At 34.4% G+C, this 19,381-nt stretch overlaps 1 protein-coding gene across 15 annotated transcripts in view; it reads right to left on the reverse strand.

Moving 5' to 3' along the window:
* LOC6043265 (protein groucho) overlaps positions 1 to 19,381 on the reverse strand; it is a 384,958-nt gene that overhangs the window by 117,788 nt on the left and 247,789 nt on the right. For all 15 annotated transcript variants that reach the window (XM_038265213.1, XM_038265218.1, XM_038265217.1 and 12 more), the window contains one exon: positions 873 to 917. In XM_038265213.1, the coding sequence (XP_038121141.1) occupies positions 873 to 917 (45 nt within the window). The remainder of the gene's footprint in view (positions 1 to 872; positions 918 to 19,381) is intronic.

Genomic DNA, 19,381 nt, shown 5'->3' on the forward strand with positions numbered 1-19,381 from the left:
TATGAAATATTTTAATATTAAGTTACTCAATTATTCAAGACAGTTTATGGCAAAAAACAATAACAAATTTGAAAATTTTTTTTTTTTTAGATTTATAATATGCTGATTTTTTATGTCCATCATATTTTATACAAGTAAAAAAAAGTTATTAAAATGTTCTCCAATTTTTAATTTGAACCGGCTTGTAGGATTTTATTAATGATGCATGTTAATTGAATTTTAATTAGAATATACAGTTCAACAATTAAAAGCTTGTACAATACTGCTATTCATGACGAACTTAAAAAAATAGATCAAACTGAGATTAAAGAATCGAAAAAAATGCCAAATCTGGCACCACTGCCCTCCTCCCAGCGGCACCACAGCGAGCTAGCTGTCTTCACCGTGGTGCCAGTAAATCTGATAGCAAACCAGGGCCATATCCTTTTGCGCCTTTCTTGGCCGGCGTCGTCGATGGTGGTTACGACACTCACACACATTGCCACACCACAGCGACGACATTTCCCTGGAAGGCGGAGGCAGGCCAGGGCAAAAAGGTCGCCCGTTTTTGGGGGGCCAGGAGTTTGTCTTTTCGTGCTGTGACATTTATTTAATTTTATGTGATTATCTTATTTACAGTGGGGAAGGGGGGGTGGGATTTTCCAAGGATTTTTCGAAACCCGTGGGGACGGAAATGGGGCAGGTTGTTTGCGTGTAATGGCGGTTTTCCTGGCATTGGAGGAAGCTCATTAATGAAAAAGGGGTTGAGGGTTGATTTGTTGACTGAATGGAGCGTAGAGTGCTTGACTGAGGTGTGAGGTTTTTAATTGGATGATGGATGAAGGGTCTCCCGGTGATGAGCTGGTACAATCGGTGGAGAGGGCAAGACTTACCTGTTTGTGCATTTCGACGTTGAGGCCGTACGACATTTCATAGTACTGTAAAAAATCAGAAAGGAAAATCCATTAGTATTGGGATCGTGTTTGATAACTCACGAAACTAAAAAAGTACGGAAAAGTTCTCTTCAAAGGCATCTAAAAAATCAATTTATGAAAATACATCCATAAACGAAACGTTTTTTTCCCACAAACGTGTTCAAAGTAGAAAAAATTCTTGCAACTACGATATTCCCCATTCGGGGACTCCAATCCTCTTTGTTTGTTTATGTCAGTGGACGAAACCAGATTTTCCGCGTTTGACGCTGACGCAAAAAATCTCACTAGTTTTAGCAAAAATCTCGACTAAATACTAAACAGTTTGCATATTTCGATCAAAAAAGATTAACAAAAAAACCGAAATACGCCCCATCCAAATCTTCCTCCAGATATTCATGAATCGCAAGCGTTCCAACTAAAGCCACTCTATGTTTTATGTGTTAGGCAACGCAACTCCAGCACACAAAATCTATGAACTAGAATGCAAATACAACCCCACCCAGTTTGGTAGAGGAGAAAAAAAAACACCCGGCATCAAGAGATTTCTGACGTGCCGGTTCCTGGTTCGGACGAGAGGCTTTCGGATTGGAGATTGATTTGAAACGCAGCTCCACTGCACACACACACACACACATCACGATTGACGAAGGGGTGTCCTCTCGATGGATGTGATGTGCACCTTTTTCCCGGGGATCGTTGGTTTGAAGGCACGGAAAGTTGCTGAATTTGGTAAGCAATTTTGGCGTTTTGTGTAGTGTTTCCAAATTTTAAATCGTTATTTTCATGTATAAATCAAATAAGTGAAAAAAATAAATCGTAGTAGCAAATCAACTAAAAATAAACAAAATCTTTTACTTCCGTGTTTAGATAACGTAATCTGGGTTGAGGTGATTGGAATTTTGTAGAGTTCGATATAACTTTTTTTTGTGGGAATATTGTACCGCTCTCTGTTATGAAATAGAGAATTTGAGTGTTTGCCAAGCCTGGATCAGAATGATTTTCGTTCGGAAAATTCACCTTCCATTTAGTAAGAAATTTAAAAAAAAAAATCAAAATAAACCATTAGAAAATAGCTCCAAACAACAATAATCGAAATTAACGGTGCACATCAATCAGAGCTTGAAGCACCCAGATATTTGTAAGAGAAATTTTGGTGTTTTCAAAATTACGAGAATTATCGATATAATTTGTGATTCATAGTGAATTTTTTTTCGGAAGTCTGAGTACTCCATCAAATCGGGCGTCCAATTTTACGTAAAAGTCCCGCATCAAAGTTCTATCTCATAACCGTTTCCGGCTGCAAATAATTGAAAAACACTTCTTTTTTCGCATTTTCAAAAATGAAAGGGGTCGTAACGCCTCTCCATCACGAGATATTGAAAAAAACCGGACCTCGGATTCGTGATCAGGGACAAAAGTTACCCCTTGGGACAAAATTTCACGCAAATCGAAGAGGGGTCGGGGCAACTTTTCCCGATTTCGTGTGAGTTGATTCGTGTGAGAAGATCAATAATTAAATCTAAAATTTGGTTTTGTTCTTCATTTGAGTGATTGTGGAAACAAAAATTTCCTCAAAATAAAGATTTCAAACGTTGTATAAACCGATGAAGCTAAATTATATTTTGTTAATAATGGTTGAATAAATTATCTAATAAATTCAGGTACTCCAAAATAGTTCGAGACACAAAAACATCGCCTCATCATAGACCAGACCATTTTAAGACTGCCTATTTCTGCACATTAAAATAAAAATAATTGAAATGCAGTTTTGTTAAAAAAAACACACACACACATTTCAATAAGTAAAATTGGATAAACAATCCGTGAAAATCTAGAGATTAAAAGAAATATTCCCTTACGCTTACTTAAAAAAAAACTCTTAAAATACTTTTTATCTTTGGCCTTTGAAGGAAAGAAGCATACAAGTTCAATCATTATATAATATCCTTAAAACTTGTTAATGCCCAATTACATCTTCAGAAAGGGAAAATCCTTGAACATAGGAAAAAAGAAATTTACATTCACTCACAACTTTAGCTAATAGAATTTCATTTTTAGTTCTAAAAAATGTGTTTAAATCCGAACAAAAGTGCGATTTATAGATCGGTGAAATCATTTGCAAATCTGATTTGAAAATTCGTATATTTCCTGTAACTTTGTATTGAAGAATTTTCCTTTTTATCATCAACCAAAAAAAAAACGTTTCTTGAATTTTTATTACAGCATTTATTTTTGACAAAATGTTAAGTTTTAAGGTAGACCACCATACAAAAGACACGTTAGAATATGGGAATTCACAAGTTTTAAAGAAAAAAATAGTAGTTTATGCAATAAGTTGCAAAAAGAGGATTTTTCAGCACGAGCCGTACATTTATCCAACGAGGTTCACCGAGTTGGATAAATACGAAGAGTGCTGAAAAAAAATCAAGTTTTGCAACGAATTCCATACAACATTTTTTGCAATTCCAAAAAACACACACTGAGTGAAATTATTTGCCAATTTTTATGTATTTTGTCAATAAATCGTTTAAATCAAAAAAGTGTTACTTTTCGAAACAAGTGCTGAAAAGTTCAACTTTTCAGCACCCATTTGAGTGCTGAAAAGTAGAACTTTTCAGCATTTATTTTGAAATGTGTTGCTATTCGATTCTGTTATTTTTGGTACAGAAAAGTAGGCTATTTCGTCATTCAAGAATGACAGGAAAAGTAAGTAGTTTCATGACGGAATTGCAAAAAAACTGTTTTTGCAACTCCGTTGTGAAACTAATTACATTTCCTGTCATTCTCGCATAACGAAAAGGCCTACTTTTCTCTACAAAAAATGAAAGTTTCGAAAAGTGATTTCTTCTGACACAATTGCTGAAAAGTTCTGCTTTTCAGCACTGAAATGGGTGCTGAAAATTAGATTTTTTCAGCTTTTGTGTCGAAAAGTTGTACTTTTTAATATTGTTTGGATTTTATCAGTTAATTGACTAAACATATAAACAATTAACTTTTTTTTTCGGAATTTTAAAAAATGTTGTATGGTTTATGGAACTTGTTGCAAAACTTGATTTGTTCAGCACTCGTCGTAACCATCCAACACGGTAAACCTCGCTAGATAAATGTACGACTCGTGCTGAAAAAAATCATCTTTTAGCAACTTGTTGCATAACGTGCTACAAAAAATGTTTTTCGGAATCGCAACAAAAAAAGGATGTAACTAGTTGTGAAACTTGGTCTTTTCAGCACCCGTTGCATAACAAAAAATATACGAATTGTGTTGAAAAATCATTATTATGCACATTTGTTGAATAAACTACTTTCAAGATATTTTTTCATGAAGCTTTCAAAATTGGTATCCAAATAAAAATTCAAATAATTTAAATAATATAAAAAGCTGCGTTATTTTTTTTTTATTTTATTGTTATTTGTTTGCAAAACTAAGTGAGATTTTTAAAAAGGGATAGTTTAATTTGTTTTTTATTTTGAATTTTATTTGAGGGCATACTTTAATAAATATCTGAAAACTCAATTATTAACCTTCTTGAAAAAATATTGGAAAAAATAAGTTTCTGATTTGTTAGTCATAATTTTGATTTCGAATTTAAAACAATCTTTCTTTCTTTAACACCTAAACTACCAAGCTCGAGAAATAGGAGAAATCACCACCATCACCACAAAACTTTTTTTCGTAAAATCACGATAACTCGTGATGTTTATAAGCAAACCCCTTGTGTGCTCTACAACTTTGTAGAATATTGTTACGGTCTAAAAAATAACCCTGCAAAGTTAGAAAAACACGAAATTTTAAAATGAAAATTTTTGTTCTAAAAATGACCCTTCTGGGTCAATGTAGATTCGAAAAGTACATTAAATTTCCCATAAAATGACATGTTCCAATTTTTTTTACAGTCGAGTAACGGAAAATGGAAGAATTTTTGAAACTTTTTTAGTGTTTTTTTTTTAAAATAGGTTTTTACGGAATTCTGAGTACGCCATCAAATTGGGCGTCTAATTTTACATAAAAGTCCCTTTGACACCAAATTTCTATCTCATCACCGTTCAGGCTGCAAATTATTGAAAACACCTCTTTTTTCGCATGTTCAAAAATAGAAGGGGTCGTACCGCACCTCCGTCACGAGATATCAAAAAACGGACCTCGGATTCGTGATCAGGGACAAAAGTTACCCCTTAGGATAAAGTTTCACGCAAATCGAAGTGGGGTCGGGGCAACTTTTCCCGATTTCGTGTGAGTTGGTAGAGAATTACTCAGGTTCAAAAAATGTTTGTAATGAGGATTTTTTTTTGTTGAGAAAAAAAAAAACTTTTCGCTGTAATGTACAACAGAATTTCACAAAATTCGAAATGTTGATCCCCGGCCTTATTAATCGTTGCAAAAATAATTGAAGTTTTCAGTTTTTTTTTTCAGAAAATAATATTCAGAAGCTCTTAGGCTGGTACAAATATTTTCAAAAGTTTTTGTCACCCCCCCCCCCCCTCCCCCCTTCAAAATTGGCCCGAAAAATCAGGTGGCAAAAAAAAAATATTTACAATAAACTTCAAAATTTCAATGAAAATTCAAGTGCAACCAGCTGAAATCAAATTAAAATACATTCTCCTGCGTTTAAAATCATTTTTAGCATGTTTGGGTTTATTAAAAAATCTTAAGATTTTTTGAAAATTCTTGATGCAAAATCTTTTTTTTCGATACAATTTTTGTTTTTGTCAGATATTAGATTTTTTGAAAACTAATGATTGCAAAACAACTGAACTAGTGTAAAATGCATTTTAAAACACTTTTTTCATTTAAATTTGAAGACTATGGCTTGTTATTTAAATTTTTATATTTTTTTTTTTTTTTGCCCCCCCCCCCCCCCCTTCCTTGACCTCGGCCAGGGCCGAGGGACAAAAACTTTTTTAAATATTTGCATCGGCCTTAAGAAGCGATGGAATAATCATCATCAAAACAAAATCTTTGGATCAAGAGAAAAAATCCGAAGGGAGCATGTCTCTCCTCTCTCGCGCACGAAAGATCGGTAAAAAGAATACAAAAAATCATCATCTTGATTATTCGGCAATACATCTTCTTCACTACTACACTTGCAAGTGTAACTTCACAAGTCGAAAAATAACTTGTCACCTTTTGTAGATGGGCAATGTGTGTGAACAGAGTAAAATAAATATTTTTGAGTGGTGCTAACAAGGAAATTTACAAAAAATCATCAGCAGATTAATTTTCTTGGAGAATTTCGGAAGCGATTTTCTTTTGCGTGAATTGAGAGGACTCTCTTTCGTGGGTGAAGAAAGTTAGCAAGCGAAATTGATTTTTTCGCGATTATTCCATCCCTGCTCTTAAGTTTTAGAAATTTAAAACTGGATTTCATGATATCATTTTTGCGATTAATTTGCACAAATTTGTTTCGATTGAAAATGTGATTACATTTTAAATAAGTTCTTATTAAATTTGCTTGCGATTTGATTGCACATTTTCAATTTATTTTGCAAGCAATGCTGCCTACCATATTTCATACAAAACAATTCTATTTTCTAGAAAGGTAATGTAGCAGAAGGTAAAAAGAATAACAGTAAGAATTAATAGAATTGATAATCATAATTTATTCACAGAAGGTCCACTTTATTCCATAATTAGATTTATCTCATTCAACCGACACAAATACACAAACACCCACACACACACTCCCACGTGGTCCCAACCATATTTATCCAATCAACTTGGAAACTGCTTCCGTACCGTAATCATATTTTCCACACCAACCTTTGGTCGTCCATTTTCCCGAGCCCTATTTCACGCAGCAAGGGGGAAAAATCCCCTCAATCATACCATCTGCCCATGATTGACATCCCAAAGCTTCTTCGCTTCGTCGTTCTTTTTGACGTTCAATGAAGGAGCAACGAAAAAAAAAAAGAAGGGAGAAGATTATCGACGTGCCACACGATATAAACAGTTCCCACCCACACACACAAGATACCGAGAGGATGCAGTTGAAGCGGGGGGGACGTGGGGTGGAAATCCACCTCCATCATGATCCGGATTCGCGCAGTTTTTTTTTTCGTGCAGCTTCCAGCGAGATCTTTGTCATCTGGTAAATACATTCATCTTGCTTTATTTGGTGCCGCCCTTCTTCAACGTTTTCATCCCACCAACTTTCCACCAACCTCCCCTTGGGATGGTAAGGCTGTGGGAGGATGAGGGTAGCCTTCAAATATTTATTCAATCTGAACGCCACACCATAAACCGGAAGATGTATTTCGGCTTTCCACCGAAAAAGTAGCAGCATTCGCACGTACAAACATACACACAGAGGAACAGATAGATAGACAGGAACAGCCACTTTCACAGACGTGAACACACACACACACACCCACACAAGCAAAACTGACTACCAAGAAAAGCGATGATAAAGAGCAGACTGGGGCTTTGGGGATGAACTTGGGACAGAAGTGAGAAGGGGAGGGAGCAGTTGGAAGGATCAGAGCAAAAATGTTACATATTTTCCCTCGAGCGTAACGAACACACAAACACTTGCAAACACACACACACAGACGTTGGCTTGGGTGTGGTGCAGCAGGAAAGTGAAATTCTTGTGAAAAGAGTCGACTTTTGTGGAGAATGTGAAAAACATGCTAAGACTACCCGAGAACCCACCCAACCCCTCCCCTCCGTCCTTCCTCATACCCCGCGGGGGGGAAACCAATTCCAGAGCAAAAAAAAAGCCAACGACAGCAGCTTCCAGCGCAGCAGTGGGAGCCGAACCAAAATGATATATGTAAATAGAGATAAGTTGTAAATTCATATAAAATTCATACAATCTTTCTCCCTCCCACCCCCACCCACCCTGGCACGAAGTTGAGAACGACCCTTAACTCAAAAGGAACGACTGGCAACCCCACCTCCCCACGTGCTTTGTGGTATGATGAAGAAAAATGGAAAGGACGATTCTTGCATTTTCATTTCTTGCTTCGCTTTCCAACCCCCTCCCACAGATACATAACTCACTGCAACAGTGTTGCCGTTTGATGGTATGACAATTTGCTCTTTCCGTTTTTTTTGCTTTCGTTTGAATAAAATAAATTGTATTGGCTTGCGGGGAAGGTCTTTGGAGTTATAGGAAATCATGTGTTCTGAACCTTCAATTGGGTGGGAATTTTCTTTGTAACAGTGTTGTCGCAAATCACAAAGTACATTTGCATGAAAGCTCAACTAGACTGATTAAGACAAGCTTATTGACATAGGTAGAAAATTAACTTTCGATTAGATTTTTAAACCAGATATTGAAGAAAAAAAATTCCATAATCTGATAATGGGAAAATGAATTTTAGGACCAAACAAAAATTATAGGCTAACTAGCCTAGGTTGAGGACGTAAAAACAAAGATTATAAGAAATGTAATATTAAGTTTTGTCAGGGCTGTGGAGTCGGAGTCGGAGTCGGGTCTTTTTGGGAAGCCTGTAGTCGGAGTCGGAGTCATAAAAACTCGAACAACTGGAGTCGGAGTCGGCTAAATTTTATTAGTTGGTCAGAGTCGGAGTTGGAGCCGAAAATTTCTGATTACCCGGAGTTGGAGTCGGAGTCGGAGTTATCTTAAATTCAACAAAAATTATGTTTATTTTTATATTTTTTAGTAATTGTTATAAAACAGATTAATTTACAAAACTTCTTATATTTTTATTATTTTTTCAAGTTGCATGCGCTGCGTTGCCAGTTTCATTTTTTTTAGAGATCACTAAATGATAACCTGTTAATCAGCTCTTACCCAAGTATGTAGTATCATCATGTGTGTGTGTGTGTGCAACCAACCAAACGGGACCACGCTGTCACTTCTTACAAATTGAGTTGTTTCCATGTATTTTAGATTTTGTATTCTATACATGCAAATAACTCGCATAGGCATTTGGACGGTGTTAGCTCTGCCGAGCTTCGGTGACCCATTTCTACGCAGGCTAGCCATGCGCGAGGTACCTCAGCTTGAATCGACAAGCCCCGCCCTAAAGAACGATTGCATCAATCGGATTCAAACGTTATTTAGAACTTCCGAGCCCTTGTCAAATGGACAAAGGCCCAGCATGTATATAGTTTGTAGTAATAGTATTCCTAATTCAACCAAACCAAAGGACGGGGGATCGAACCCCGGTTCGAACGAATTTGATTTTTCATTCATGTTAAGAGTTTCAAAAATTCATATTTCTTTAATTTTCTTGTTGGGAGCAGATGGGAATCGAACCCAGGATCATTCGCTAACAAAGCGAAAACCGTGACCAGTCAGCCACGGCTGCTCCATAATAGGGACAATACTAGAACGCTCTCACCAAATTCTAGGATCACCCATCCAGCTCCGTAAACTCTTATGTAAATCCCCGCTTCCTTTGCATCTCTTGCGTTGCCGGATGTTGCCGCCAAGTGATCCACACGATTGCCTCCGTCGTCGTTGAACTGGTTTCCAGCTTCCACAGCCACCTGGCCCCGATTTTCTCCGGAGTATGCTCCACCTCGAATTGCTTCTTCCTTGTCTGAGAAAATTCCACTTAACACAAACCACAATCGCCCCCCCCCCCACACCCTTCACTTCCTACACCAAAATTTTTACCAGCAGCAGGCACAGTTTTTAACACCTCCATTTTGAAATTTAGAATTAAGTTTCACAATTTTACAAAATAAACTAGAAAAAATCGAGCAATTTCACAATTTTCAGTCACTTGAGACGAACATTGTTTCCAGACTAAAACCCAAAGTTTGGCTTCAAAAACACTATTTGGTGACCGAGATTTCGCGTCAAAATGTCACAACGCCCAATCCACGTGAACACCTCCGAAAAACCGTCGGAATTCTGGTTCCACTTTAACCCACCAAACTCCGGTGAAGTCACGGGTGAAGTACAACACGGATTCTGTAAACCGGATAATCGATCCGCGAAATAGACCCATCCGGAACATTCTTAAATAACGCGTACCGGAACACACCACAAGCAAAGAATTTCGAACGAGAAGCACCCAAGTATGTAGTATCATCATAAACCAAAAAAAAAAAAAATAATAATAATAATATTGGTTTTGTAGCCAGAAAAATTTAATTGATTTTTGACTGCATCCTTTTGCCAATATTTATGTACCCTTTAAACAAAAAATTGACCAAATTTAATATAGTTCTTTCTGAAAAAAGTACACACACAGTCATCTTATACCCCGATAGTGAATGTCGTCTTGCTGGTTTTAAGTAAATCAATGTTCAGGAAAAAAGTTACGAGGTACAGAAAAAAATATAAATAATACATATTCACTATTTATGGAAAACGAAAACAAAAAAATCACTGAGAGGATAACTCTTCCAACAAATATTCAACGATTATAACAATCTATTATCTTAATTTTTTGAGATATCTTTATTTTAAGTTTTTTTTTGTTTTAAATTCCTTCATCATTTCCGTAGTAACATTTCAATAGGGCGAATCTGCATTTGTAAACAAGCAGTCTATCCCTTTCGCTCAAATGACAGTTCACGTCAAGTAAGAGGGAGATAGACTGCTTGTTTACAAACACAGATTAGCCCTATTGAACTGTTACTACGGATTTATTGGAAACATAATAACAGCTCAGGAAACTTGTCAAATGATGTGTTTTATGTGTCATTAACTCATCAAAATGAGCAAAATAAGACAAGAAACAATTTTGTAAAAGGTTGCAAATCACTCAACATTTTAAAAAATATGTTTTTAATCAAATATTTGTCAACAAGAATCAATAGATTATTACAAAATTTTTGGGTGCAAATATTAGCCGTCTGATTTAGCTTGAATTTAGCTGATACAACCGAAATTTCTTGAGATCGCTAAGGGTATTGCAAGATATTTATGAATAAATATGCTTATTTCTTTAACCAAACATTAACCAGTTGCATGGATTCAAAACAGGTAATTTATTCGAAACTGAACCTAAAATTATTGTGGAGATTTTCAGGTGAAATACTTTTCATGGTATGAAAGAGATTCTATTATATTTTTGTATGAAATAATCAATAAATCACCAATACCAAAGAAGTCTTATCTTTTTTTAAAACGTTTTACAAGTACCTTGAGTTTTGTTCAAATAGCTTGTAATGGAAGGCTTCTGTTTGATTTTTTGTTGAATTAATATTTTATTTTTGTTTAAACCAAAACAATGTTTTTGAAGGTGTTTTCAACATTCTCAGTTAAAACACACGAATTTTATTGCTACTTTTAAATGCATTTTCAACGGTAAAATATTCTCTAAAATTTTATTTTTACTTCGTACCTATAAAAATATCATTTTTGAAGCTTGCGACAGTAATTTGTGTAACATTTTTGATTTTAAATCATGTATTGTATCTATGTTCCTGGTTCAATTTTATTTAAGGAAATATCATATATTTATTCAATAAACACCCTTACCAATATCACACCTGCAAATATGAATATATTTATTCAATAAACACCCTTACCAATATCACACCTGCAAAAATGTCATAATCTATTAATTTTAGTATTTTTAAAAATATGAATATATGATTTCAATTACAGAATAAATTCCGCAAATTCATAAACCAGCTGAAAAATAAATTTCAAAATGTTTAGCGGTTTGCGAGCTTCTATAAATTTGTTTCTTGTCTTATTTTGCACGTTTTGATGAGTTAATGACGCATAAAACACATCATTTGAAGTTTCCTGAACTGTTATTAAAAAGTTTCCAATAAATGATGAAGGAATTTAAAACAAAAAACTTAAAATAAAGATATCTCAGAAATTTCTCGATGAGACTTTTTTTTCTAAGAAGTATTGGAAAGCTGAGAAAATTTCCTATAAAACACATTTGAAAGTAGCGATGACTATTTTTTCCTGGAAAGGTTGAAAACACTAGAAAATAAGCCGTGTATGTGCTTTGTCTGCCTGCAGTCTTTATTAAAAAATAGAGTTTAACTTCACCTAATCAAGTTGCACATATTGGTTCCAGAAAAGAATCATCTGCAAAAAAATGAAAATGCAAATGAGCTTTTTTCTGATTTAAGAAAGATAAAAAAATTGGAACCAGAGTATGGAAACAGTCATGAAACATTCAATATTTTAATCGTTTGATTTTTTTATGTTCTTTTATCATGAGTATTATTATTTTATTTGGGAAATAAGGGTTGAAATTATACTTTCTTCTTCCGCCAAACCATCTGAAAAATATTAACGATAGCTTAAAAGTTTAAACTTTTTTAAAACGAAGCTTTTATTAACGCAATTAATTTATTCCTAAAAGAAACATTTATTATATTGATTGGTAGGTTTCCTGATAATTGTTTAATGTTTATAAATTTATAAATCTTTTCTCGATGAGTGTTCTCAAATAATCGCAATGAAATAATTCATGTATTCATGAATAGGGGAACAGCATCTAATTCCAGCGTGCCTCTAATGTTGGCAGGTCAGAACTTTGACATGCAATTAAAGCTAAATAAAAGCGTTTTCAACTGAAATCGAGTAATAAATAGCTCAATAAGAAGTGAGCAAGCAAGTTTCTACCAAAAGTTTTGCAAAATTAGTTGTTTAAATAGTGAAAATCAGCAAATTGGATGGAGTTAGGAGCGAGAGCTTAACCTGCCAAAGATACGAGAATTTCCCCTATATGTTTTATTATTGAAACATCCAAATTGTTCAACTCTATCAAAAGTTAGACGATTTTTAAAGAAAAAGATTAGCCCCAGATAAAAAGGCCTTTAACATAAGACTTCTGCACATTTTATTTAAAATAATTAAAACAAGGAGCAAAACAAATACTAAAACGTAATTTTTTATTGAAAAAACTTGTGAAATCAATAGTAAATAATTCCCAAGTTTTTTCAATAAAAAATAAAAAGAATTATTCTTTTGATTACATTGTACTCGCTCATGTAATGACTCAAAGGGGATGCATGCATTTAAAATGAAATAAAAAACTTTTAAACTTATCAAAAAAAAAAAAAAAAAATCAGGACCAAAGACCAGTGAAAAACGTAAAAGCTCAGTTTTTTATAGATTCATTGATTTTTTTTTTTAAATTTAGTAGTAGCAGCACTGTAATGATGAAAATACATTTGTGCTACATTTTGTTCAAAATTTTCTAAAATAAGGCTTAAAATTTGAAATAAATTAGGTTGTAGTAGGGCGTCCAATTTTCCCGGGTTTTGAATTTCCCGGTAAACTTTGAAAAATATTTACAACGGCCTAACTGTACCAAAAAAATAGAAACGTATTTCTGTGGTTTTAATTTTTGTATTTTTTTTATGAATTGATTGTCGAATCAATTCCACCTAAAACAGTTTCCACTCCCATCTTACAAGGGACAAGGGATTTGGAAGGCGGATAGCAAATCCCCTTCAAAAAGTGGAAGGATCGGACTTCGCCCTTTACACGGGATATGTATTAGGATGTAACAAAATGGTCGAAGTTTGCAGGCATTTCAGAAAAAAAAACATTATTAGCTTATAGTTCGTATTCTAGAGAACAACTTAGCCGAAGAGTACGAAAAGATTCGTCAACTATTTAGAATGATACAATATAAAATTTTGAGATTGTATGTAACCCCTTAATGGAACTGAATGAAACGAAAATAGATATTTTTAGATTTCTAAAGCTAACTAATAACTTTTTTCAATTGTTTTTTACAACCTCACAAGTTGAAGCTTAAATTTTCACCACAAATGCCCGAGATCCATTCCCAGGGCTCCAATCGTTCCACATTTGCACAAAATTCCACGCGGTCATGGCTCCATGGCTACGAACCCGTACCGCAGGTCCATCCACCGCAAGGATTGCACCTACAAAAGTGGACAAACTTACGCTGCAGTGCGTCCGGGGGCCCATCATCCACGTCCAATCTATCTCTTCGCGGTTCGGTCCGATCCGGTGTCACTGCTAGAAAATAGAGAGTCGTCGTCGTCGTCATCACGGGTTCTGTGATGAGATTCGAAAATTGTGCCCGGTTCTCTGACTAAGCGACCTGTGCGAAGGAGATGAAATCTTTCGTTCAAAGCTTCAACGAGTTCAATTTTGAATTTTCAGTTCCTTCTCCAAAGTGCTCTACTGCATCCAGCTAGGACGTCCAGACCGTGGTCATCCCCCACGCTCCAACGCAGCAGCTCTCGCGCACCGATTGATGATGATGCTGATGATGTAGCACCATTTATACGTATTTATACAATATTAATTATAAATTTATAGCGCTCCTATGCACGTGCATGTGCGGCGAAAAGCTCCCCCGTTCGTTGTGGCCGGTGCGGTCCCTTTGGTTGCTGCTCCCAGATAACGACGACTCGGACCTTCTCTAACGAAAGAGAGGACACATCCCAGCGTGTCCAACCTTTGCAGTTGCTCTCCTCGTGACGAGTCTATTTACACGCATACAGGAGGGCGGCAGCCAGGAACAAATGAGGTTAGATCAATGGCAGCGGGCCACAACGATGACCGCAGGAGGTCGCGTAGTAGATTCCAGGACGCAGGGACACAAAAGGCTTATCTTTGGTGAACTGGACGACGACGACGACGATGGCGAGGCATTGGTGGATGGTCGTGAACGAAATTAGTAGCGAATAACATCGATCCGGCGAAAAAAAGTGCGGCCCGAGTTTGAGGAAAATGCAAGTCACATTCATTGCCATTTTTGCAAATTTCGCAATTTTTGCTTTTTTTGCAATTTTTAAAATTTTTGAAATTTTGGAATTTTTGAAATTTTTGAAATTTTTAAATTTTTTGAAATTTTTGAAATTTTTAAATTTTTTGAAATTTTTGAAATTTTTGAAATTTTTGTATTTTTGCAATTTTTGCAATTATTGCAATTTGTGCAATTTGAGCTATTTTTGCATTTTTTGCAATTTTTGCAATTCTTGCATTTTTTTTGCTTTTTGCATTTTTTGCTAATTTTTCTATTTTTGCTATTTTTCCTAATTTTGCTATTTTTGGTATTTTTGCTTTTTTTTTGCTATTTTTGCTATTTCTGCTTTTTTTTTTTTGCTATTTTTGCAATTTTTGCTATTTTTGCTATTTTTGCTTTTTTTTTTTTGCTTTTTTGCTTTTTTTACTATTTTTACTATTTTTGCTACTTTTGCTATTTTTGCTATTTCAGCTATTTTTGCTATTTTTGCTATTTTTTGCTATTTTTGCTATTTTTGCTATTTTTGCTATTTTTGCTATTTTTGCTATTTTTGCTATTTTTGCTATTTTTGCTATTTTTGCTATTTTTGCTATTTTTGCTATTTTTGCTATTTTTGCTATTCTCGCTATTTTTGCTATTTTTGCAATTTTGTCTACTTTTGCTTTTTTTCAAAATCAAAAAATCAAATTATTCGCTCTACAGCATTGCCTTGGCGTTCTCGATTGCGAGATTCCTACTCGAAACTAGGTGTCCGAAGGCTTGATTGTTGAGGCAATTGCAAACCTCTTTTTACACCTTAGCTTCCATCCACCCCGGGATTCGAACTGACGACCTTTGGATTGTGAGTCCAACTGCCTACCAGCGAATCCACCGAGGCAGGACCCAGGGAGACGACTCCTACACCTGGACTGAGCTAACGACCTAACACCTCTAGGTTAGACCGGGGCCAACATTTACTTCCCCATCCGACGGAAGGCGTGGTCAGACAAATATCGTCTCAAAATTTGCCACCGGGACCTTCTGGGATCGAACCCAGGCCGACTGGGTGAGAGGCAACCACGCTTACCCCTACACCACGGTCCCGGCTTTTTTTGCTTTTTTTACTATTGTTAATATTTTTGCTTTTTTCTCTTTTTGCTATTTTTTCTATTTTTGATATTTTTGCCTTTTTTCGCTATTTTTACAATTTTTACAAATTCTGCTTTTTTGTGCTATTTCTGCTATTTTTGCTATTTGGTATTTTTGGTATTTTTGCTTTTTTCGCTCTTTTGCTATTTTTGCTATTTCTGCTATTTCTGCTATTTCTGCTTTTTTTGCTATTTTTGCTATTTTTGCTATTTTTGCTATTTTTGCTATTTTTGCTATTTTTGCATTTTTTGCTATTTTTGCAATTTTGGCTTTTTTTGCTTTTTTTTACTATTTTTGTATGTTTTGCTATTTTTGCTATTGTTGATATTTTTGCTATTTTTGCTATTTTATCTCTTTTTGCTATTTTTGCTATTGTAGGTATTTTTGCTATTTTTTCTCTTTTTGCGATTTTTGCTATTTTTGCTTTTTTTTTCGCAATTTTTACAATTTTTGCTATTTTGATATTTTTGGTATTGTTGGTATTTTTGCTATTTTTGGTATTTTTTGCATTTTTGGTATTTTTTGGTATTTTTGCTGTTTTGCTGTTTTATTGCTATTTTTGTTATTTTTTTTACTATTTTTACAATTTTTTGCCATTTTTGTTTTATTTTTGCTTTTTTTTGCTATTTTTACTATTTTTGCTATTTTTGGCATTTTTGCTATTCTTTTTTTTTAAATTTTTGCTGCTTTTTGTATTTAAGTATTTCTGTATGTTTGTTTTAAGTAGTTTTTCTTTTCAAATAAATACACAGAAAGTCTGTTGAAATAGTCCAAAAACTAAGTGAACTGATTATGAATCATTCAACCACTTGGGACATCCAAAATATACGCAATAATTTATTGATCCACCACTGGAAATCCAAAAACCATGTTCACTCTAGAGCTAGGAACATTTGCTAGATCTGGGAGGCCAAGTCTGCAAGATTGAACGAAATTCCAAAGCTACAGAACCTCTCGCCTGTTTCCCACTTCCCCACAAAACTGCAAATAAAATATTGACCAACGCGATATCGGAGTCAACTCCTCAAAATGAGGAGAGGGGGCAAAGATCACCCCACCACCCCCTTGCACAACTGCAGTGAAAATCCTTTTTCCACGCAGAACACGACAAATTCAGGGAAATGCACACGCAAAATCCAATCAAAATCGCATCCACTTGTGCTGTTTCCCGTCCCCTCCTTCAACATGAATAATTTTGAATAATATTTATCGAACGACTCTCGCGAAATCGACGACCCCCCCCCCACCGTGGTTGGGAAAATTTCGCGGAGGCTTTTCCGCGAGGCCCGAAACGTGTGCAGCTGGAGCGAGAAAATTTTCCCCGAGACCAGACGCACGACGCAGCTGCAAAATGACGAGGACGGGTTTTGGAAAATTCGAAATTATTATTGTTATTGTTATTCAAATTAGGGTCGTCCCGGAAGGTGCGGTGCGACGATGCGTTTTGGCCGGAAAAGCGCACGACGCGCGTGTGGAAAAGGCTCGGATGCTTGCGGTCGCGAAAGTGTGCGGTCTTTGGTCGTGCCGGAACGCATATGCTACAGCTGGCAAAGGCTGAATTTTGGGAGAACGAGCGCTAGGGAACGATTCTTTTATGGAATTAGCTAGGATATTGATTAGAGGAAAATGAATTTGTGCAAATTTTCAGTATCTGAATCGATATTCAGATAATCGTTAATCGTTTGTTGTTGGAAATTCTTACATTTTTTTTGCATGTTTTGCATTGTTTATTTTTTTAGCAATTTTAGCAATTTGGCATTTTTTACAATTTTTGCAATTTTGCGATTTTTCCAATCTTTACAATTTTTGAATTTTTTGCCATTTTTGCAATTTTTGCATTTTTTTTTGCATTTTTTGCAATTTTTGCGATTCTTGCAATTTTTGCAACTTTTTCAATTTTCGCCATTTTTGCTATTTTTGCTTCAAAAATATTATTAACAGTTGCGTTGTTTAGCAACTTTCGAATCCATTATATGTGAGAATCAAAACAGATTAATTTACTTAATTAATAAACCAGGTATTGCAATGTTTGTTAATTTAGCAATTTCAGCATTTATGCAATTTGCAATTTTTGCAATTTTTGCATTTTTTGCATTTTTAGCAATTTTTGCAATTTTTGCAATTTTTGCAATTTTTGCAATTTTGCTTTTTAGCTACTTTTGCTATTTTTGCTTCTTTTGCTTTTATTTTACTTTGTTTGCTGTTTCAGCAATTTTTGCTGTTTTTGCTATTTTTGCTTTTTTGCTTAAACTGCTTTTTTTAATTTTTGCTTCAAAAATATTATAACCAGATGCCTTGATTTGGAGCTTTCAAATCCATTACATGTGATTTAAACAGATTAATTCACTGCGTTAAAACATAAACCAATTTTTGCAATTTTTGAATTTTTTGCAATTTTTGCAATTTTTGAAATTTTTGCAATTTTGCAATTTTTGCAATTTTTGCATTTTTTGCAATTTTTGCATTTTTTGCAATTTTAGCATATTTTGCTTTTTTGCATTTTTTGCATTTTTTGCAATTTTTGCAATTTTTGCAATTTTTGCAATTTTTGTAATTTTTGCAATTTTTGCAATTTTTGCAATTTTTGCAATTTTTGCAATTTTTTGCAATTTTTGCAATTTTTGCAATTTTTGCAATTTTTGCAATTGTTGCAATTGTTGCAATTTTTGCAATTTTTGCAATTTTGTGCAATTTTTGCATTTTTTGTAATTTGGCAATTTGGCATTTTTTGCAATTTTTGTTGTTTTAGAAATTTTAGGATTTTTGTCTATTTTTGCTTTTTTATTTATTTTACAATTCTTGCATTTTTTGCAATTTTTAAATTTTTTTGCAATGTTTGCAATTTTTGATTTTTTGCTATTTTTACTCTATTTTCTTTTTTAAAAATTTTAGCATTTTTGTCTATTTTTGCAATTTTTGCTATTTTTACAATTCTTGCATTTTTCGCATTTTTTGCATTTTTGCAGTTTTCGCATTTTTTGGATTTTTTACAATTTTAGCATTTTTTTTTTGCTATTTTTGCTACTTTTGCTATTTTGCTACTTTTGCTATTTTTGCTATTTTTGCTACTTTTGCTATTTTTGCAACTTTTGTTATTTTTGCTTCCTTTGCTATTTTTGCTATTTTTTGCATTTTTTTTGAATTTTTTTTTTTTGCATTTTTTGCTGTTTTCGCAAGTTTTGCTGTTTTTGGCTGTTTTTGCTTTTTATTTGCTTTTTTTGCTGATTTTGATTTTTTTTGACACATTCCGCCGTGACGTTGCAACGCTTTGACTTTTCTTTTTTCAGTATTTCGGCTGTAACTCAAAAATTACATTGAAAAGGTACATATATTATTACAGATTCGGAAAGTACATTAAATTTCCTATAAGAAACAATGTTGAAACATTATTTTAAGCGAATATTTTATTTTTGAGAGGGGGATATGTAGCGTGACGTTGCAACGCGTGACTTTTTCTCAATTCTGACCCAATTCATGTTTCGCCATTAACTCTGCTCTGTTAAACGGCAAATTTGGAGTTCTTCTTCCATTTTTAGTGTAAAATTGGCCAACAAATCGAATGCAATCATTAGTTTTTCGAAAAATTAAACCACGATTTTTGAAGACCGCTTACATTTCGTGACGTTGCAACGCTCTGTTTTTGAAAACAGGGTTTTTCGTTGCGTTGCAACGTCACGAAATAATAGTTTCAAAATAAATCATAGTTTTTGTTA

Source organism: Culex quinquefasciatus, chromosome 3 (assembly GCF_015732765.1).
Source record: "Culex quinquefasciatus strain JHB chromosome 3, VPISU_Cqui_1.0_pri_paternal, whole genome shotgun sequence".
NCBI lineage: Eukaryota > Metazoa > Arthropoda > Insecta > Diptera > Culicidae > Culex > Culex quinquefasciatus.